At 39.9% G+C, this 16,719-nt stretch overlaps 1 protein-coding gene across 11 annotated transcripts in view; it reads left to right on the top strand.

The window, feature by feature from the left end:
- Nucleotides 1-16,719, top strand: part of TTC39A (tetratricopeptide repeat domain 39A) — a 52,107-nt gene that overhangs the window by 22,925 nt on the left and 12,463 nt on the right. For 4 of the 11 annotated variants that reach the window (XM_068198736.1, XM_068198737.1, XM_068198734.1 and 1 more), the window contains exons 9-17: nucleotides 5,878-5,986; nucleotides 6,607-6,674; nucleotides 6,804-6,863; nucleotides 7,626-7,787; nucleotides 9,384-9,475; nucleotides 10,427-10,547; nucleotides 13,086-13,197; nucleotides 15,039-15,153; nucleotides 15,845-15,961. In XM_068198736.1, coding sequence (XP_068054837.1) covers nucleotides 5,878-5,986; nucleotides 6,607-6,674; nucleotides 6,804-6,863; nucleotides 7,626-7,787; nucleotides 9,384-9,475; nucleotides 10,427-10,547; nucleotides 13,086-13,197; nucleotides 15,039-15,153; nucleotides 15,845-15,961 — 956 coding nt within the window. Of the gene's footprint in view, nucleotides 1-5,877; nucleotides 5,987-6,606; nucleotides 6,675-6,803; nucleotides 6,864-7,625; nucleotides 7,788-9,383; nucleotides 9,476-10,182; nucleotides 10,265-10,426; nucleotides 10,552-10,763; nucleotides 10,901-13,085; nucleotides 13,198-15,038; nucleotides 15,154-15,844; nucleotides 15,962-16,719 lie in introns of those variants that run through there. The other 7 variants (XM_068198740.1, XM_068198735.1, XM_068198741.1 and 4 more) reach the window with 7 other exon arrangements.

Below are 16,719 nucleotides of genomic sequence, written 5' to 3'. Positions count from 1 at the left end.
CTCTGGTATCACACATGTGCACTGTGGCACTGATGCTTTCATGCAGCTCAGTTTTGCTTTATATTTTTTCCTGAACTATTGCACTTCAAAGGTTGTCATACCATTCTTCAGTGTTGAAACAGTTGTGAAACATGGTAAAGGCAATGGCTAATACTGGGGTGTTAACATATTTAGGTTTTTAGTTACTGGTCTTTTGATGTAGCCTTGTGCTCAGAAATCTGTAGCCAAAAGTGTATTCCTAGCCTTTAATATATTTATATAGGTTCTTTGGTAGTTACTGCCATTATGGGGTCTGAATGTTCCTGACAGGTTCTTGCATGACAGGGGAAAACAAAAATCTATTTCATTTCTGCTTTAATAGCAACTGGAAATTTGAGTGTGGCACCTAAAGTCTCCTGCCTACGGGAGTAAGTGCTTTTTTGCCTGTAGAGTAAGCAGTCTGACCTATGTTGTTTGAGCAAGATGTTTAAGGAAGGAAGTTCAGTGATGGAGCCCAGAAAACCCTCTCTTTTATAATACTTTCTATTTGCGAAACAAGTTTTAAGGAGAAAAGTGTCTTTTTAATCATAGCTGAAACCTTACATGGCAGGTGAATGACTGTCATCACAATTTTATTGGTTTACAGGAAGGATCTTATATCTGAAAATAAAATGTCTTATTTAAAAGCAAGGAGCAGAGTGTGGATTACAATTTAGAAATTTCCAGAAACAGACCAGGAGCTATTTCACAGCAGTAAAGGCAAAAATCAAATAGTTCTACCTGTCAGTTTCAACAACAGAGCATTTAAAGCAAAATATTCTCTTGGAAATGTAAAGGCAATTCACGTACCAGCAGAGTTCTGAGAATACTTTGGTGAATGCTCATCTTACTCCTGCAGATGGAAATTGTCCCTCCAACTGAGTTTTTATTTGGCCCTGGGATTTCTTGCATGGCTGTGAGTGGGCTGCTATTTGTGTTGATGAGTCAGCTCCTAATGCAGTTTCTTAATAACTCATTGAAGCATGACCTAGATTACCATAAATTTGAGCAAAACCCTGTTGTTTGCACACCATACAAAGGAGCATTTTAAACATGTTGATAGAAGTTCATTGATCAACAATGAATTTATTTGTTGAAAAATTTATTTTAGCACCCTAAAAAAGTCTTTCTGCATTTCACATTTGTGAATCAGGTGCCTGAAGCCAAAAGCAAAATTGCAATTGCATGTGCAGTCCTTTCCAGTGGTGGTTTTCCAAAGTTTCCAACAAGACAATATACAGGAGTCTAGAGGGTGAAAGAAGCAGTGACTGGGGAGGAGAGGAAAGTTTGTTCATCTGTGCTGCACTTGTCCAGGAGTTTTTCATACACCTGTGTTTGATGCTGCAGCCTTTTCCTTTAAATGCTTACTCTGAGTATCAGATTGTGCAGCAGAGTCATGGTTAGTGCCTTGAGCTGTTTACAGATTACCTGGGAGAGCTGTAGTGCACTGCAGGACATCTGGATTTTGGTGTGAGTCACATGTTTATTAAAACTGGATATAAATTTGCATTGTGTGATCCTCCACAATACCAACCTGCCTCAAAGCCAGCATGCGTGCCCCTTGGGACTCTCGTTGATCTCTGAGTCATGTCATGGGGAACAGCAAATGAGGACATGCCCAAAGCTCCAGCACTTCCTAAGCCATTTGCAGGCTCTGTGGACATCATGATCAACTTAACAGCAGTCTGGAATCTCAAAATAGTAGGTGGGATAAGATCAAGAAAATATAAAAAGTAGCCTGAGGCCATGTTTGTTCCCTTCCAGTCCAAGATGTGCCAGCTGTGCCCTTCGCACTGTTTAAGCTCCTTTCCCTTGCATCATTACTCAAATCATTGGTTTATTTGTGTTTAGTAGCACAGGCCCCACATTTGGGCAGTGAAGTTGAGTGCAGTTTTGCTCAGTTTTGAGAGAAGATCCTCGTGGGCAGAGGCGTGTCAGGCACCCTGTTCTGGGGAGCACAGCAGCCTCACTGGGCAGTAGGTGGAGTGTGTGTCCCATCTGCACTTGGGTGTTCAAGTGTGACTAACCTGTGACGCGAGAGCAGGAGACTCCTTGCACTGTCTCCCTGCAAGCCTGAACCCTCCCCACTGCCTCCTCTGCCAGGTCTCAGGCTAATATTTACTCTTGTGCTTATTTTATAGGTGATTACAAATGCTGTGCTGCTAAACTGTAGAACAGTTTGACGTGAGCCTACCATATGCTAAGTGCAATTTGTCAGGGGGTCAGATGACAGCATGATTTCATGAGAAGGCAGGAAAACTGTCAGATAGAACCAATTTCTTTCAAATTATACTTTTTTTTTTTTTTTTAATGTGGGAGGACATTTTTCCCAAAGCTGAAGAATACTCTTGATGTGTCAATTTCTAATAAATTGAATTCCAGTTTCTCACTAAGCATCTATTTTGAATTGCATTTTGGTCTCTTCAAAATTTAAATGAAGCTTAAATCTAATATTATTTAATGAGATACATTCAAATGCCCTGTCTATCAGTTTAATTAGTCAGTTATTTGTAAAACTGTTAGTAGTATCCATCCTCCTTGCTAAACCAGCAGCAATGTGGTTAGGCCATGGGATATGAAAAATGACCCTGCTTTGCTTTCATTGCCAAGATCCCTAATTAAAAGGATGTTTTAAAAATAACATCCAAGAACTTTTGCTTCAGGAAAGTCGATGGATTTTAGTCAGTAACAGCTGAAATAAATATGAACCAGTCTCAGCGTTGTCTGATAATGATTTTCAGCATTGTCCTTGTTCATCCTGCAGTTGCTGTGGGAATCCCCAGTGCTCACGTGGGGAGTCCTGAATCAACCATTTGATGTCTTGGGACAAGAATTGAATCAATAAGATACTGATATAATATAATGTAGTGGCAGTCTTGGGATTTAGATTGCCGGATGTCATGAGGAACTTGCACAGAATGCTGAGAGTTACCACACTGGATCATGTCTGCTCTGTGTTCTACCTTATATCCTTCAGAGTAGTTTATGTTTTGTGTGAAAATAAAACTGAAATGTGTTAATGTTAATTAGGGAAATTACAAAAATGTCTCTCTGGAAAAGTTATGAACACTTACTGCCTTGACATCTGTTTATATTGTCACCAAATGCCCTGTAATGGACTTTGTTTGGAGGCTCATTCTTGGTGTGTTCTGGGATTGCTTCTACCAGTTGTGACATAGGTGTGGGAGATAGTTATGGGTCATTTATGGTTAGAAGGTGTGTTCTGACAATTAAATCTAATGTACTCACTGTGCCAGTCCCTAAGTGAGTGCAGTGTGTTTGCAGAGTTACTCCTCAGGCTCAAGTAGCTGCTTGTGATTTGGTTCCCAGATCCTCAGTCTGATCCCGGAGAGCCGTACATTGCCCAGATCCTGGCACTCCCTTGCCTGATGGAGATTGTTGGCTAATCCCTGTAGGCTCCCTGTGCAGCAAGGGTGGTGTTTAAAAAGGTGATTCATGTGCCTGATCCAGGCTGCTGTGCCAAACTCTTCCTTGGACGAGCACCTCTGCCTCATCTAGGCTCAGAGGGAGCCTCGGGAGGCCAGCTAGGGAGTGTGGGATGTAAAACACGATTCCCAGTGACACCCTTCATATTCCTATTTTCTGGGTATCCCATTGTAAGAGAAGCAGTTTGCAAGAGTTTTTTTTGAGGAGAAGCAGCTTTGCTGCAGTGTATTCTACAAGCAAGTCTTAAAATACTAATAACAACTACTTCTAGATTTCTTTTATTTAGGCTGTGTCTTCTACTGATTGTTTCTACTTTAATACAGAAAGTTTGGGATATTCAGGTGACAGAGTGAAAAGTAAACAGCCTTTTATACCTCTGCTGGACTAGATAGGCTTATGGACATTCCACAGAGTGAACTAACTTGCTCAGTGAGCTTCTCATGCCTGTATAACTACTCAGTTCAAGGATTTAGAATTAAGGGTGTCAGATTTGCAACCTTTTTCTGATGAATGGGCAATATTCTTAATCCAGTTACTGCTATCCAGGATGTAGTCCTGTGTAAGATGGGTGTGGATTCATTCCTTTTCTGTACAGATTATAACTTCTGTGTTTGGCTGCATTCAAATATGCTTTTGAGACTAAACCATAATTGAGATCAACTTGACAAAGGTTACATTATTTTATATGACAAACAAAGTCTGTTTGAATTACTCTTAGTGCTATTCACATTCATTATATATGTATTTTATATAATATGGAAGATACTGTAAGGCCTAGTGTCAGTAAAGGCTCAGTGAAATGTCAAGCCTGAAGATTTTTTATTGCAAAAAAATGTACTTTGGAAATTTTTTTTGCCAAAATTCATTCCGCAGAATGTTTTGTTTTACTTCTACCTTGAAGTGCTACTTTTTAAAAATACAAATACTTGTGGGTTTCATCTGGGCAGTTTGAAGAAGCTGAATATATCGTATTTTGTTACCTATTTGTATCCATCAAACTTTTCCTCTCAGCAAAAAATGAAGCTGGTTTGATTTTGCTGAGTACTTCATTTCTGTTAAGTCACTGATTTTCTGTAATGATTTTACTATCTTTTAATTTCTTCTGTAGTGACATGCAAGTCAGTATTTTCATTATTTTAGAACTACTAGATATTATAATAATTGATCTGCAAATATGAGTAATATTTTTCCTTGTAGCAGTAATACATTGAGTTTTCAAAATAAAAACACAGAGAAGCAAAATCACAACCTCCCCTATATTTATGTGAAAACAATTAAGTGCACTAGTTAAGTGCAAAAATAGATGTCTGAGGAAAATGAGAATATGATTACAGGCTTCAGTGTTTACACAGTAAGCAATAAAGGCATGGTGCTGTAGCACCCCTCAGTCAACAAGGACACACAAAAGATGTAAATCTGTGCTGGGATCGTGCTCTGAGGTCTCTCCCTGATGCCCTTCCTGGTGCCTCTGGTAGACATCCCTCAGGGTTCCTATTTATAGTGTAGCTGGTTTGAAAAGAAAAGGTGTCCTTGTAGTCACACACATTGAGTTCCATTGACCTTCCAGGGCAGTGATGGAGTAACTTTTAAACAGATTTTGTCCCAGCACACAGTGGATGTCTTACTGTGCATATTTAAAAGTAGGCAGAGCTCTTGTTTGATACATTTGCATATTTATATCCTTGATGTTGATATCCTGGAACTAGTCCTAGAATGGGCTGATAAATGCTCTTGCCTCAGGAACTCGAATCCCTAAAGTTGGTTATCCATCATGCTGTCATTGACTATGAACACAGTGTTATACTTGATTGCTTTAGTTCTTCCCAAAGGGAGCAGAAATACGCTTCTTTTCATCATATTTTTCCACTGGTAGTAGTGGGCCAACATCACTGCAAAGCTCCTTTTGTTCTTGCCATACTTTAAAATGTCTTTTTACCCTGACATATTTTGCTCTGCTTGTTGCAGATTTTATTTTCTTGATACCTTTAACTCTACTGTGCAGTGAACCACAGCAAGCAGGAATACACTGTACAACGGTGATGTGTGGGTTTTATTTTGTTTTTTGTTTTCAAAACTCTGTGTTTTGTTTCTGGAATGCTGTTTAGCAGCACTTGGATCACAGTGATAAGTTGTCTTATGTTAATCATGTAATACATCCCAAGTTGCTGCTCTGTCACTGGGTGTTTTCCAGGCTAAGCAGTAACTCCATGAAAAACTATTAGATAAATGAATAGGTGTATTTTTATCTTTAATTGCTGGGTAAGCAATTAGTGCCTTTTGGGGAATTCTTCAGTGCTTTTTAGGGAATTTGGTGAGTGAGCAATCTGTAGCTGACCCTGCAGAAGTTAAGCCAGCAAAGCACAGCCCTGGCTCTTTCCCAACACCTTGTCCCCCATCCCTGTGTTTGCACAGGAACATGGTCTGCTGCAGCTTCAAGAGGGAGCATCATCATACAGCTTTAGGTCGGTGCTGTGTACCATGCTGTTGCTTTGCTATCATACTTTCATGACCTTTGTGTTAGGTAAGATTGTTTATAATAACTCTTGGATTTGATTAGTTCTTGTGGGACACAAAGGGGAAAAAGATGATTCACTTATTTGTTGGTGAATTGTTTGTTTGTAACCAGCTTAAATGTAGGTCATTTGTGGGCCATTTTACAGTAACGATCACAAGTGAAGAGCATGTTTTCATTTTCAAAATGGAGGTTTTTTTAACAGGTGAGAAGGGAGATACTGGGAATGGCCAAGAGAGTTGTGAGAACTAAAATCTGTTTTAGCCGGGTGCATTGTTGGGGAGGTTAAAATAATGACTGTAAGTGATAATTGCTTTGTTGACATTGGATTTTCTTTGGGAGGTGACAGCTTCCTGCTCATGTGTATTTCTGTATTATCTCCTGCTAAATCGTTCTACAAAATGTGTTTGTGCCTGAGTTTTCAAGTCAGGAAGCACAATGTTTTCAGGGCTTCCTGCTGCTGCCTAAGTGCAGCACCAACCTGTATTTATGCCTTACTTAGTGGAGAGAGGTACCAATATGTTGGCCAATTGAGCATAGAAAATCAGTACCTTGCATTCCTGTTCTCTTTTTTTTTTTTTGCTTTGTTTTCTAACTATTTTTATCTCTTGCATTTTTACACATTCTAGGGACAGGAAAAGGAAATGTTGAGGAGGCAGAAAAACTACTTAAGCCTTACTTGGCACGCTATCCAAAGGTAAAATGAACCATCATTTATTTGGTGGGATCATTTAATGTTTTTGTGCCAAAATTGAAAGATCTAGACTGTATGACCAGATTGAAAACTGTTATAGAATACATGTGTTTTTATTATTATTTATTACAGGGAGCCATATTCCTGTTTTTTGCAGGCAGGATAGAAACACTAAAGGGTAATATTGATGCGGTAAGTAATCATTTTGCTCTTAACAAAGTAAATTTCAAAACCTTTGGAAAAATTCCTTCAGGAATGTCATTTCCTTTTTGGCTAATGCTTCCTCTGGCTTTGGCCTATATGTAATTCGTAGTTTATTGAATTACAAACAGGAATTTTGTACACTATTTTGACTTGTTTCTCCACCTCATTTTGCTACCCCTCTCAATTTCTGGTCATAATGTAGTCCACCGGGATTAATGACACAGTTTTGTCATTGTCTTTCCCATCCTGCAGCAGATTGTATCTTTAATGAGACCCAGTGGCAATCTTTTGCCTTCAGTGTGAACAGAGTCATAAAAGACTTGAAAAAATTATTAAGATGAAGCATGCATGTCCAAAATACTCTGAGACAGAGTATCAGCTGGTGTGCAGGGCAGTAGCTCCCTTGAAATCCCTGGAAGTGCAGCAATAAATGTCAGCTGAGCATCTGTCCTCTGCCTTCAGTTTCCTAATTTTCCAAAACACAAACATTCATTTTGAGTATGCTTAGAAAATGAAGTTTTAAGGAATGGGAAGCTCTGTGGCAGAGTAAACTTGCTAACAGCAGCATGGCTGTGTAGCCAAGAATCTCTTGGGTGAAGCAAACAGATGTGATTTTGGGAAACACTGGGCTGGCAATAATTTGGAAGCTGCAGGAGCCATGCAGGCAGATCCTGGAGCCCCAGTGTGTGTTACAGCTCCTCTGTGCATTTACACCTGACTAAGGCAGTGTTTGGAAATCTCTGTGTGCAGGCAGTCAATAGGTATGAGGAATGCTGTGAAGCTCAGCAGTACTGGAAGCAGTTTCATCACATGTGCTACTGGGAGCTGATGTGGTGCTTCACCTACAAGCGCCAGTGGAAGATGGCTTTTTTCTATGCAGACCTGCTGAGCAAGGAGAACACTTGGTCAAAGGTAACTTCAGCAGAACAGGAGGGCAGGAGGCCTCGTAATATCTATTAATTTTCAAACAAATTGAGTTGGTTTTTTGTAGCTTTGAAGGTGCAGACTGTAAGGTAAACCTGGCCTGCTGTGACTGCTGCAGAATGATGTGAATTGCAAACATCCAAATCTGAACAGATGGTGGGCAAGCAGAAATCTTTTGGGCCCAACTGGTAGATGAAGAGCAACTTGTTAAAGATGCTGTGTAGTGACTGGTTGTGTCATCAGATGCTGCAATTAATGGTGCAAGTTGCCATTTCTTTCATTATGCTCAGGATAAAAGCTCTTCTGCTGGTGAGTGAGGTAGCCACGGTGGTGCCTCCAGGGTGATAAATACAATTAGATGTGACGCTTATCCCTGTGCATCTGGAATGGAGGAGCTCTTCAATGGAGGAGCTCTTCAATCCCTGGTAGCTTTCCTCCCTTTCTCTTCTCTTTTTGCCTTTTTAAAAGGGGGGTTATGTTTCCCCTATTGCAGTTACTGGGAATTTTCCTGAGCTGGCTTGATTTGACAGATATGCTGAGCAGGGGCTTAGCAACATCATTCACCATTTCCCTTGGGATCCATGAGCTTGTGCCTCTTCAGGTTCGTTAGATGGTCTTGAACTCAAACTTCTCCTGCCCTGGGCAGTTCATCTCACATTCTCTGCCTTTACTTTCTGCGACGTGGGCGCTTGATGGTGAGGACTGAGGGAAAAAAGTCAGAGTTCGTCAGCCTTCTCCAGATCCTGGGTAACCTTGTCTCCTGCTTTCTTCCAGAAAGGGCCCACATTTTCTCAAGTCTTCCTTGTATCACTGACATACCTATAGAATCTTTCCTTGTTGCTCTTTCCATCCCTGGCCAAACATCAGGGCTTAAGTTTTCCTAACCTGATCCCTGGCTGTTCAAACAATTCCTCCCAGGCTACCTGTCCTTCCCTTCACACTCTGTAGGTTTCCTTTTTGTCTTGAGTTTGTCCAGGAGATCCTTTTTCACTCACATAGGCCTCCAGGAGTTTTTGCATGACTTCCTCTTTTTTTGGGATGCCTTGCTCCTGGGCTTGGAGGAGGTGATGCTTGAATATTAACCAGGTTTCATGGGCCCTCTTCCCTCCAGGGCTTTATCTCATGGTACTCTACCGCACAGATCCCTGAGGAGGCCAAAGTCTGCTCTCCTGAGCTCCAGGCAGTGACTGTTTTCTAGAACCTGCTATTTGGGATATGTTGCCAAGTTGTGATGGGACAGAGACTGTGTATTATTAGGTTTTTTCTCTGAGCATGACCTTATCTTAGGTTTTCTAGCATGTGTTCCTAAGAGTATTAAAAACTTACTTTACTCAAGCATGAGATTTGTTCTTGGAATTTGGACACAAGCTATTGGCTAATACATACTAAGCAAACACATACATGATTTAAAAACAATATTGTATACTCACTTTCTAAAATACTTACCTCTTACTTAAATTTTTGTAAGACTGTGAGCAAAAGCAGCAACTTCTTCCCTTTATGTTGCTGTTTTGTGCTTTATATGAATAAAGGCGATGCTGTAAATTCATTTTTCTGTATAGATATTCTTCATTGCATTTGCAGGCTACTTACATTTACATGAAAGCTGCTTATCTCAGTATGTTTGGACCAGATGACTGCAGTCCTTTTGGAGACAGCGAAGTTGAATTATTTAGGTAAAATTTGCAAACTCACAGTTACAACAATTTACTATCTTTTCATGTCACAGTGTTGGGGGAACAGAGGCAAAATTATCATGCAAATAGCATTGGATTGGTAAGAAATTGCAGAGTTAAACATCCCTTAGACTAAAGTGGACCCTAAGTTCAGACAGCAGATTTCTCCTGGCCATACAGCGGCTGCTGCTGTTCCATGTAATACATTCTTTTTCAGTTGCTTCCTTTAATCAAAATGGAATGTAGGATGTGAAAGCCTTCAAGGATTATGCTGCAAGATGTGTTCTTCCTTAGTGGGAGCATCAGCACAACTTGATTCTTGAGTTCTGAGTCTCAGAGAAGTAAGACATAATTAAATGTGCAAGTAAATCTATGCATTATAAACACAGTGAGATAGCCTCACTGTGTTAATGAAATGTTTAAGCTCAAAAAAGGTTTGCTGGGGCAAAGAAAATTTGGTTACTATAGGGTTTACGATTTTTATATTAAATCTAATTTTTTAAAATGTGATTACATTGCTCTTTTCAAGTTTTCTCTGTCTTTTGTAATCATTACAAACAGATTTCACTGAATTTGAAATACATTATGAAGTGAATAGTTTTAGTTCGGGAGAGCGGGGAGACAAAAGCTAGTTTGCCTCTTTCTTAGTCTGTGAAGAGAGATGAGCCCTTTATAAGTCAGGTGCATCATCTAATTTAATCTTTCAGTGGGGAAGAGTCCCTCTCCTCCTGCTTGATTAAAGAGGAAGCCTAGAGATAAACGTGCTCTGCATAAAGACAGCTTTTGTGAGTATGTATTGCTCAGCTTCCCCGAGGTAGCAATAGCCCAGTGTGTAACAGCTTTTTAAAGTTCTCCTTGGTTTGATTATTTTTGTTGTTTTTAAGTTTGAACATCTTCATCTCAGAGGTTCACAGGGGAAAAAATTCCTTACGTTTTCCTTTAAACTTTCAGGATTGTTCCCAGCCTGAAACTGAAAATTGCAGGGAAATCTCTGCCCACAGAAAAGTTTGCAATTCGGAAAGCACGACGGTATCTTTCTTCAAACCCCATTCCTTTGCCTGTCCCACCTTTGGTAAGTTAGAAATATCCACACACAGCCCCTTTCCAACATTTTTGTAATTTAGAGAAATAAACCCAAGATAATTGGGATAGTATCTTTCCGTGTTTCTAAGGTAAAACCTCTGCAGGAGACTGGAATGTTCCCAAAGCAAAGCCAGATGAATGCAAGGAATGCTGTGAAACTGGGGCATGCACCAGCCACAGGGAACTCAGCCAGCTGTTTGTGACACGTAAATGTGTTGCATGTGTAACTCATTATTCCAGCTATAGAGTAGCGTGCTCCCAACAGCTTTCTTTTGGTTCCCTTTGGAGGAACTTTGCCCTGGGTCTCTTCTGTCGTGTCACTTGCTAACAGAGCACTGTAAGGTACAAGGAGGGGTGGTGTCAAGGAAACAATGGAAGGTTTGGGGCCTGCATGTAAGGAGCTGTTTAGTGTGCCCTTGAATGTTTGCAGTTTGGTGCTCTCCAGAGCAGTTCATGGGTGCTGGGATGAAGCAACTGACTCCTTTGGCCACCCCAGAAAACCACTGCAACTCCTGGGGTTTTTGTTTAATTTTTTTGTTCCCTGTAATTCTGGCCTATTCTCTGTGGCCAGTTGAATGAGACACCCATTGCACTTACAAAAATCTGTCTGCAAAGAACATGTGAAAAAGAACACAAAAGGGTTTTGAGTCCAGGGATTTGCCAAGTGCAGTGGTGTTAACACTTGCAGCCCTTTCAGCTGTTGTGTTTTCAAGAAAGAGATGGATAATTAGTAAATACTCTCTAAGAAAATGCCAGAACAGGGAGAGCCTCTTGGAGACCACTCTCCAGCCTACCAGGGGTATGTGACACTGAAATAGTTGTTACAGCAGAGCATGGGTATTCACCAGGGGCTACGTTCCACTAGAAAGACTGAAGTGAGAGAAATAATTAGGTTACTTTGATGTGCCTTTCAGGTTTCAGAGAGAGAGAGGAGTGTACACACCTGGGATTTAGCTGGGCTATCCTGCTGGGATTTTGGCAGAGCAGGTTTCTGTACCAGGAGCTCTCTGGCTGGGCACCCATCCTTAGCTGCTGTGCAGTTGCATTTCCGAGGCAGCAGATGCCGCAGCTGAACAGATAAAAGCACTTTATGGAGGTGGAACTGGGGACAGAATCTCATCTCCAGGATTTTTCTTTCATTATCAGGAGACTTGCTGGAAGGAGTGAGTCCTCAAGCAAGTCTTAGGTCAGAGATATAGCTTGAATAAATTTGGCTTGAATACTTCTGTTTGAAAAGCATGTTAATGAATCTGCACTAGGTCCAGTAAGCTCAGCACAGGTTTTCCAATCAACAGAGACCAGATGGTGAAAGCAACAGTGACTGGGGTTAACATGCTGTTTCAGCTATTCTAGCCTGACAGCTTTTTGTGCCACAGTTCCACAATTCAGTTGTTCTATATAGGAATTTTATCCAAATGCATTAAATTACCACACACAGATAAGGTCAAATAAATAAATAGAATACATGTATCACACACTGATCTCTTCTCTCTGGTGATCAGTGACTGAGCCTGAAGGAATGACTTGAAGCTGTGTCAGGGAAGGTTTGGGTTGGATATTAGGTAAAGGTTCAACCACCCCACAGGGTGGTTGGGCACTAAACAGGCTCCCCAGGGAACGGTCACAGCACCAGCCTGATAGGGCTCAGGAAGGTTTTGGACAACACTCTCAGGCACAGGGTGGGTTTCTTAGGTTGCTATTGGGCTGGACTCAACAGTCCTGGTGGGTTCCTTCCAGCTCAGGATATCCTGTGATTTTATGATTAAATAATGTCATGAAGGCCAGTTTTAAGTATGTATAATATTTTCATCTTTCACTTTGTGATTGGTAGTAGCAATGGGCACATTTGGTGATATACTCTAAGAAACCCAATAGCAAATAGGAATTCAGCCAATATTTTTTAATAAAACTTTCTCTAAAGACAGACGAATAATAAGGAAGTTACTTTCTTTGGGAACATCAAACAAACCTGAGGAATGTAAGGAGTTTACAGTTCAGATTTAAAATTCTGTCTGTTTGTTTGAAACTTGGCTTAAAGGTTAGAGGGTTTGGCTTTCTTTTTGGTTTGTCCTGCTGTCCCGAGAATTCATAATTTTTCTGTGGAAACAGTACATTGCAGTTATTTATGGGTATTACTGCCTTTGCTAGGATAGAACTGAAAAAAAGAGGAAACCTTAATGAAGGGACAATTAGCCATGTGCCATGAAGTCTGTTTTGTTTTAAGTTTGTTTAAGACTGTTTTGTTGGTACTTGCCTTCTTCTGTAAGTGAGAATGTGTTTGCATTCTGTTCAAGCAATTTCCTTTGTATTGTTAGCTGTAAGTGGCTCCTGAGGTGTCTTCCAGGGCTAATTTGTTCTGAAAAACAGTGTAACAAGTTTTCAGTTGCAATGAAAATACATTTTGACAAACTGACTTTATTTAATGAACCTGTTACTTTTCCATCATGCAGAGATAAACTGAAGTATTTGACAACTACATTTATCCAGTGCTGTAATTAATGGTGCTGTCATTTCTCCCTGACCCCAGGAAATGATGTATATCTGGAATGGCTATGCTGTAATTGGAAAGTGTCCCAACTTAACAGAAGGCATGTTAGAGACTTTAAATGAAGCAGAAGAAGCATTGGCAAGAAGTTCAGGTAACCAGTGATAGGGTTTAAGCAGTTACTGTACACTGCAATAGCTAGAGATATTATCTGTGAATAGAGACACACTCATTAGTAAAGTTAATTGGGTCACAGGAGGAACATAGATAATGAAACCATTTATTTATGCAGATAGGAATATTTTTTATTTTTTACATAGCAACTATTTACAGTAATAGTAAGTGAATTTTCCATCCACAGGTGTGTGTTAGGAATGGTTTATGACATGTGATAAAGGTCTGTTTATTTTGTTAGATCAACATCAGCATATTCACTGACTTCATTACTTGGATCCTGAAGCTTTGTTACCCTCAGTTTTTGTTATCCTCAATTTTGAAGGATAAACAGGAGAGGAGCTGGTTTTTTGTTTTAAAAGTGCTGTCAGTTTGTACGTGACCTTTGAGTTGAATGTTCTGGTGTCACCAGTGTGCTGCAGAAATCCAGGACACCAGGGATGGCCTTTCTGTCAATGAGCACAATAAGGGATTGAACTGAAACAGCCTCTGCTACCACATTTTCTGTCAGTCTGTTAATTAGGTATCCATGAGAAAATTGAATTGGTGTTTATTTCTTGTCAGTCTTTCCCAGTGGGAAAGTGCACTGTGGGAGTGCAAGCAGTCTGCACAGCATTTGTCAGTTTTTCCTTGACCAATACTTGATCCTACTACTATTATATACAACCTTCCTGCAAAAGGATCAAGCCCCTGTTGACAAAGGAATATAGGCTAAAACACTGCATTGCAGTCTTTTCTAGGGCCTTGGACTTCTGTGCAGTGAGTTACACAAGATTTGAAAGGGTTGCCTGAAAGACTGGCTAAACCTATCTATTTTTAATTAATTGAAAAAGAGAATGGGAAAATATTTTCAGTGAAGGTGACATCTTAGAAAAAGGCCTTTGACCTATTCACCTTCTTTGTCACCCATTTTGTTTCATCATTTTAAATAAGTGAAGTATTTCCCTGTTCCCTTTTTCTCTTAGTTGGCAAATTGTGGCTAAGGCTGCATTTTGCAGGGATTTGTAGCAGATTCATGCTTGTAGAACACCATGAGGACATATAATTGAAAAGTGGGATATATTTTAAACATGCCAACAATTTAAAGTGTTGCCTGTTCAAAATATTGACTTGCTCTTTTCAGGTATATTTAATGAATTGGAAATGAGCAACCAAGCTGAAGATTTTGCCTGTAAACCTTTAGTTGTAAGCTGCCTGTATGGATTGGCTATGAAAAACCCAGCAGTTTTCTTTGATATGTATTATGCAGAAATTTTCTGATGGAGAAAGAGTGTTGATAGTAAGGATTTTGAACTAGGTGAAGCTGGTAAGACTCTGGGCTCTCAGAAGTATAAACTCCAAAGAAAGTATGGTAAGATGTGATGTACAGGTAGCAAAGTTTCACCTATTTTTATTTAGCCAAATGAAGGTGGAGAATTGACAACATTCTTGCCCATGAATAGGCCATGTCAAGTCAGGAAGCAAAAGAGCTGTACAGGGCAGTAAAGGCAAAGGGTTGAGAGATTGTAAAGTGGACTTCAGTATTTACAAAATGGACACCTTAAATTAGTTCTTAGGTGTCAGAGCAGTAAGACTGTGGAATAGCTGTTCAGTGGGAGTAGGGAGGGAAAGAACAGCCCAACAATTTTTGGACAAAGTTCAATTTATGAAAAGGTTGATGTGTGTTCATCTCTGCAGTAAATTAAATTCACCAACTAGTTTTTTCCTGTGTTTCAGTAGATAGACTGTACTCACACTTACCTTCGAAAAGTTTCCCTACAGGCAGGAAAGTCTTCTCTGTTGCAGAGTTTTCTAAAAGGTGCCATTTACTTCCTCCTGCAGCTACAGAACTACTGGCAGATGACCGGTGCGTGATCAAGCTGTTAAAGGGATTATGCTTCAAGCATTTGGGCAAGATCTCAGAAGCAGAAGACCACTTTAACTACATCTATTTAAAGTAAGTTTTCATACCTGGCATGTAGGAGAGCTCTTGAGTTTCAAGTAAGAGGAGATGCAGCCATGATATGAATAGAAGGGAGAGGATTGCAGTATCTTTAGTGTTTGCTTCAAGGTATTTCAATTTTAATTTCCACTGTTATTAGCCATGTGTTGAAGAATATAAAATCTTCAGGTTTTATTTTATTTTTAAATATTTTTTGAAGTATTTTCTCCTTTTTGGAGGACTGTAGGTGCACACAATTTTTCAGATACCACTTAGCCTTTACTGCCCCCTTCCTCTTCCCCGTCATGAAGAAGCTGTACCCAAAAATACAAATGCACTCTGCAGAGACAGGTGGGAGCATGATTACACTGGGACCTCATGCACATCATGTGGTGAATGGCACCTCTTTTTGTCAGCTCACATGGATAGAGCTCATGATATTGTCATCTTTTCTAACATTTCCCTGATAATAAAGACATTATTTTCTGATCCTGAGATTATACATACTGTGTAGGATGCTTATGCAAAATACACATTTAATAACCCAGAAGGGAGCTTTGGATAGAGAACATGACAAGTGTTGTAACAGAGATTGATTGCTCCTTCTGATCTTAGCTAATCTCCTATTTATTTGTGTTTGGAACTGTTAAATGAGGGAAACAATATATCATTTCAAGGTCTCTAGGCTATTTCTTTTCCAATGCAGTGAGAAGAAGATAAAATATGACCATTATCTAATTCCGAATGCCTTGCTGGAGCTGGCAATACTGTATCTGGACCAGGATAGAAGAGAAGAAGCAATAAAACTTCTGGAAAAAGCTAAGTAAGTGAAAAGGCTGTGTTCATGTCTGATGGATCAGTTTGGTGTTTTACTGGTTAGCAAGGAGCAGAATAATTTCATTAATATAATGGAAACTCGTTTCATTTTTCCAATGGGAGCATGCATGCCTTAGTTTTGATTTGGACCTCTCCAGTGGTAGGTGTTGCATTAGTTCAGTCTTGGACTTGAAAAAAGAGCCAAAAATATTAAGTATCTTAATAGGACTGTCAAAGACTTCCATAAGAAATAATCCATGTGTAACAAAATGTAATAATCTTTGTAGTCTATTTGCTTATTCATATAAAGGATGTATTAAATTTAATCAAAGCTCTGCGTTATGGCTAAAATAGCATTACTTAAATTGATGGCCAGCACTGCCTGTTTCTTTCCTTGATGAAATACATTTAAGATAATGCTTCAGGTTACACTTGGTATCTTTGTATTGTTTCATCTGCATCAAGGCAACTGAAACACCTGCTTTTACTGTTTTGTGGGATTGATTTTTCTAGCAAAGTAGGTTTATGGGAAGTTGGACTTGATCATGTGTGTTCTTTATTATAAAATTAACAAAATATGGGGTTTGCCTCTGTTTGAACCTTTATTTCTCTGCTGAGCCAAAATTTTGGCAGTGACGGGGAGGGAGGAAATCCAACCCAAACAACTCTCCCTCTCTTCAAGCATCCAGCAGCAGCAAGGTAGTTCACCTCTGCCTGGGTCCTGAATGAGTCCAGATGTGCAGAGTCGCTGCCACAGCTGTGAGC

This window comes from Anomalospiza imberbis, chromosome 9 (assembly GCF_031753505.1).
Source record: "Anomalospiza imberbis isolate Cuckoo-Finch-1a 21T00152 chromosome 9, ASM3175350v1, whole genome shotgun sequence".
Lineage (NCBI taxonomy): Eukaryota > Metazoa > Chordata > Aves > Passeriformes > Viduidae > Anomalospiza > Anomalospiza imberbis.
The sequence above is the reverse complement of the archived record's forward strand: the minus strand, read 5'-3'. Positions and strand labels throughout refer to the sequence as shown.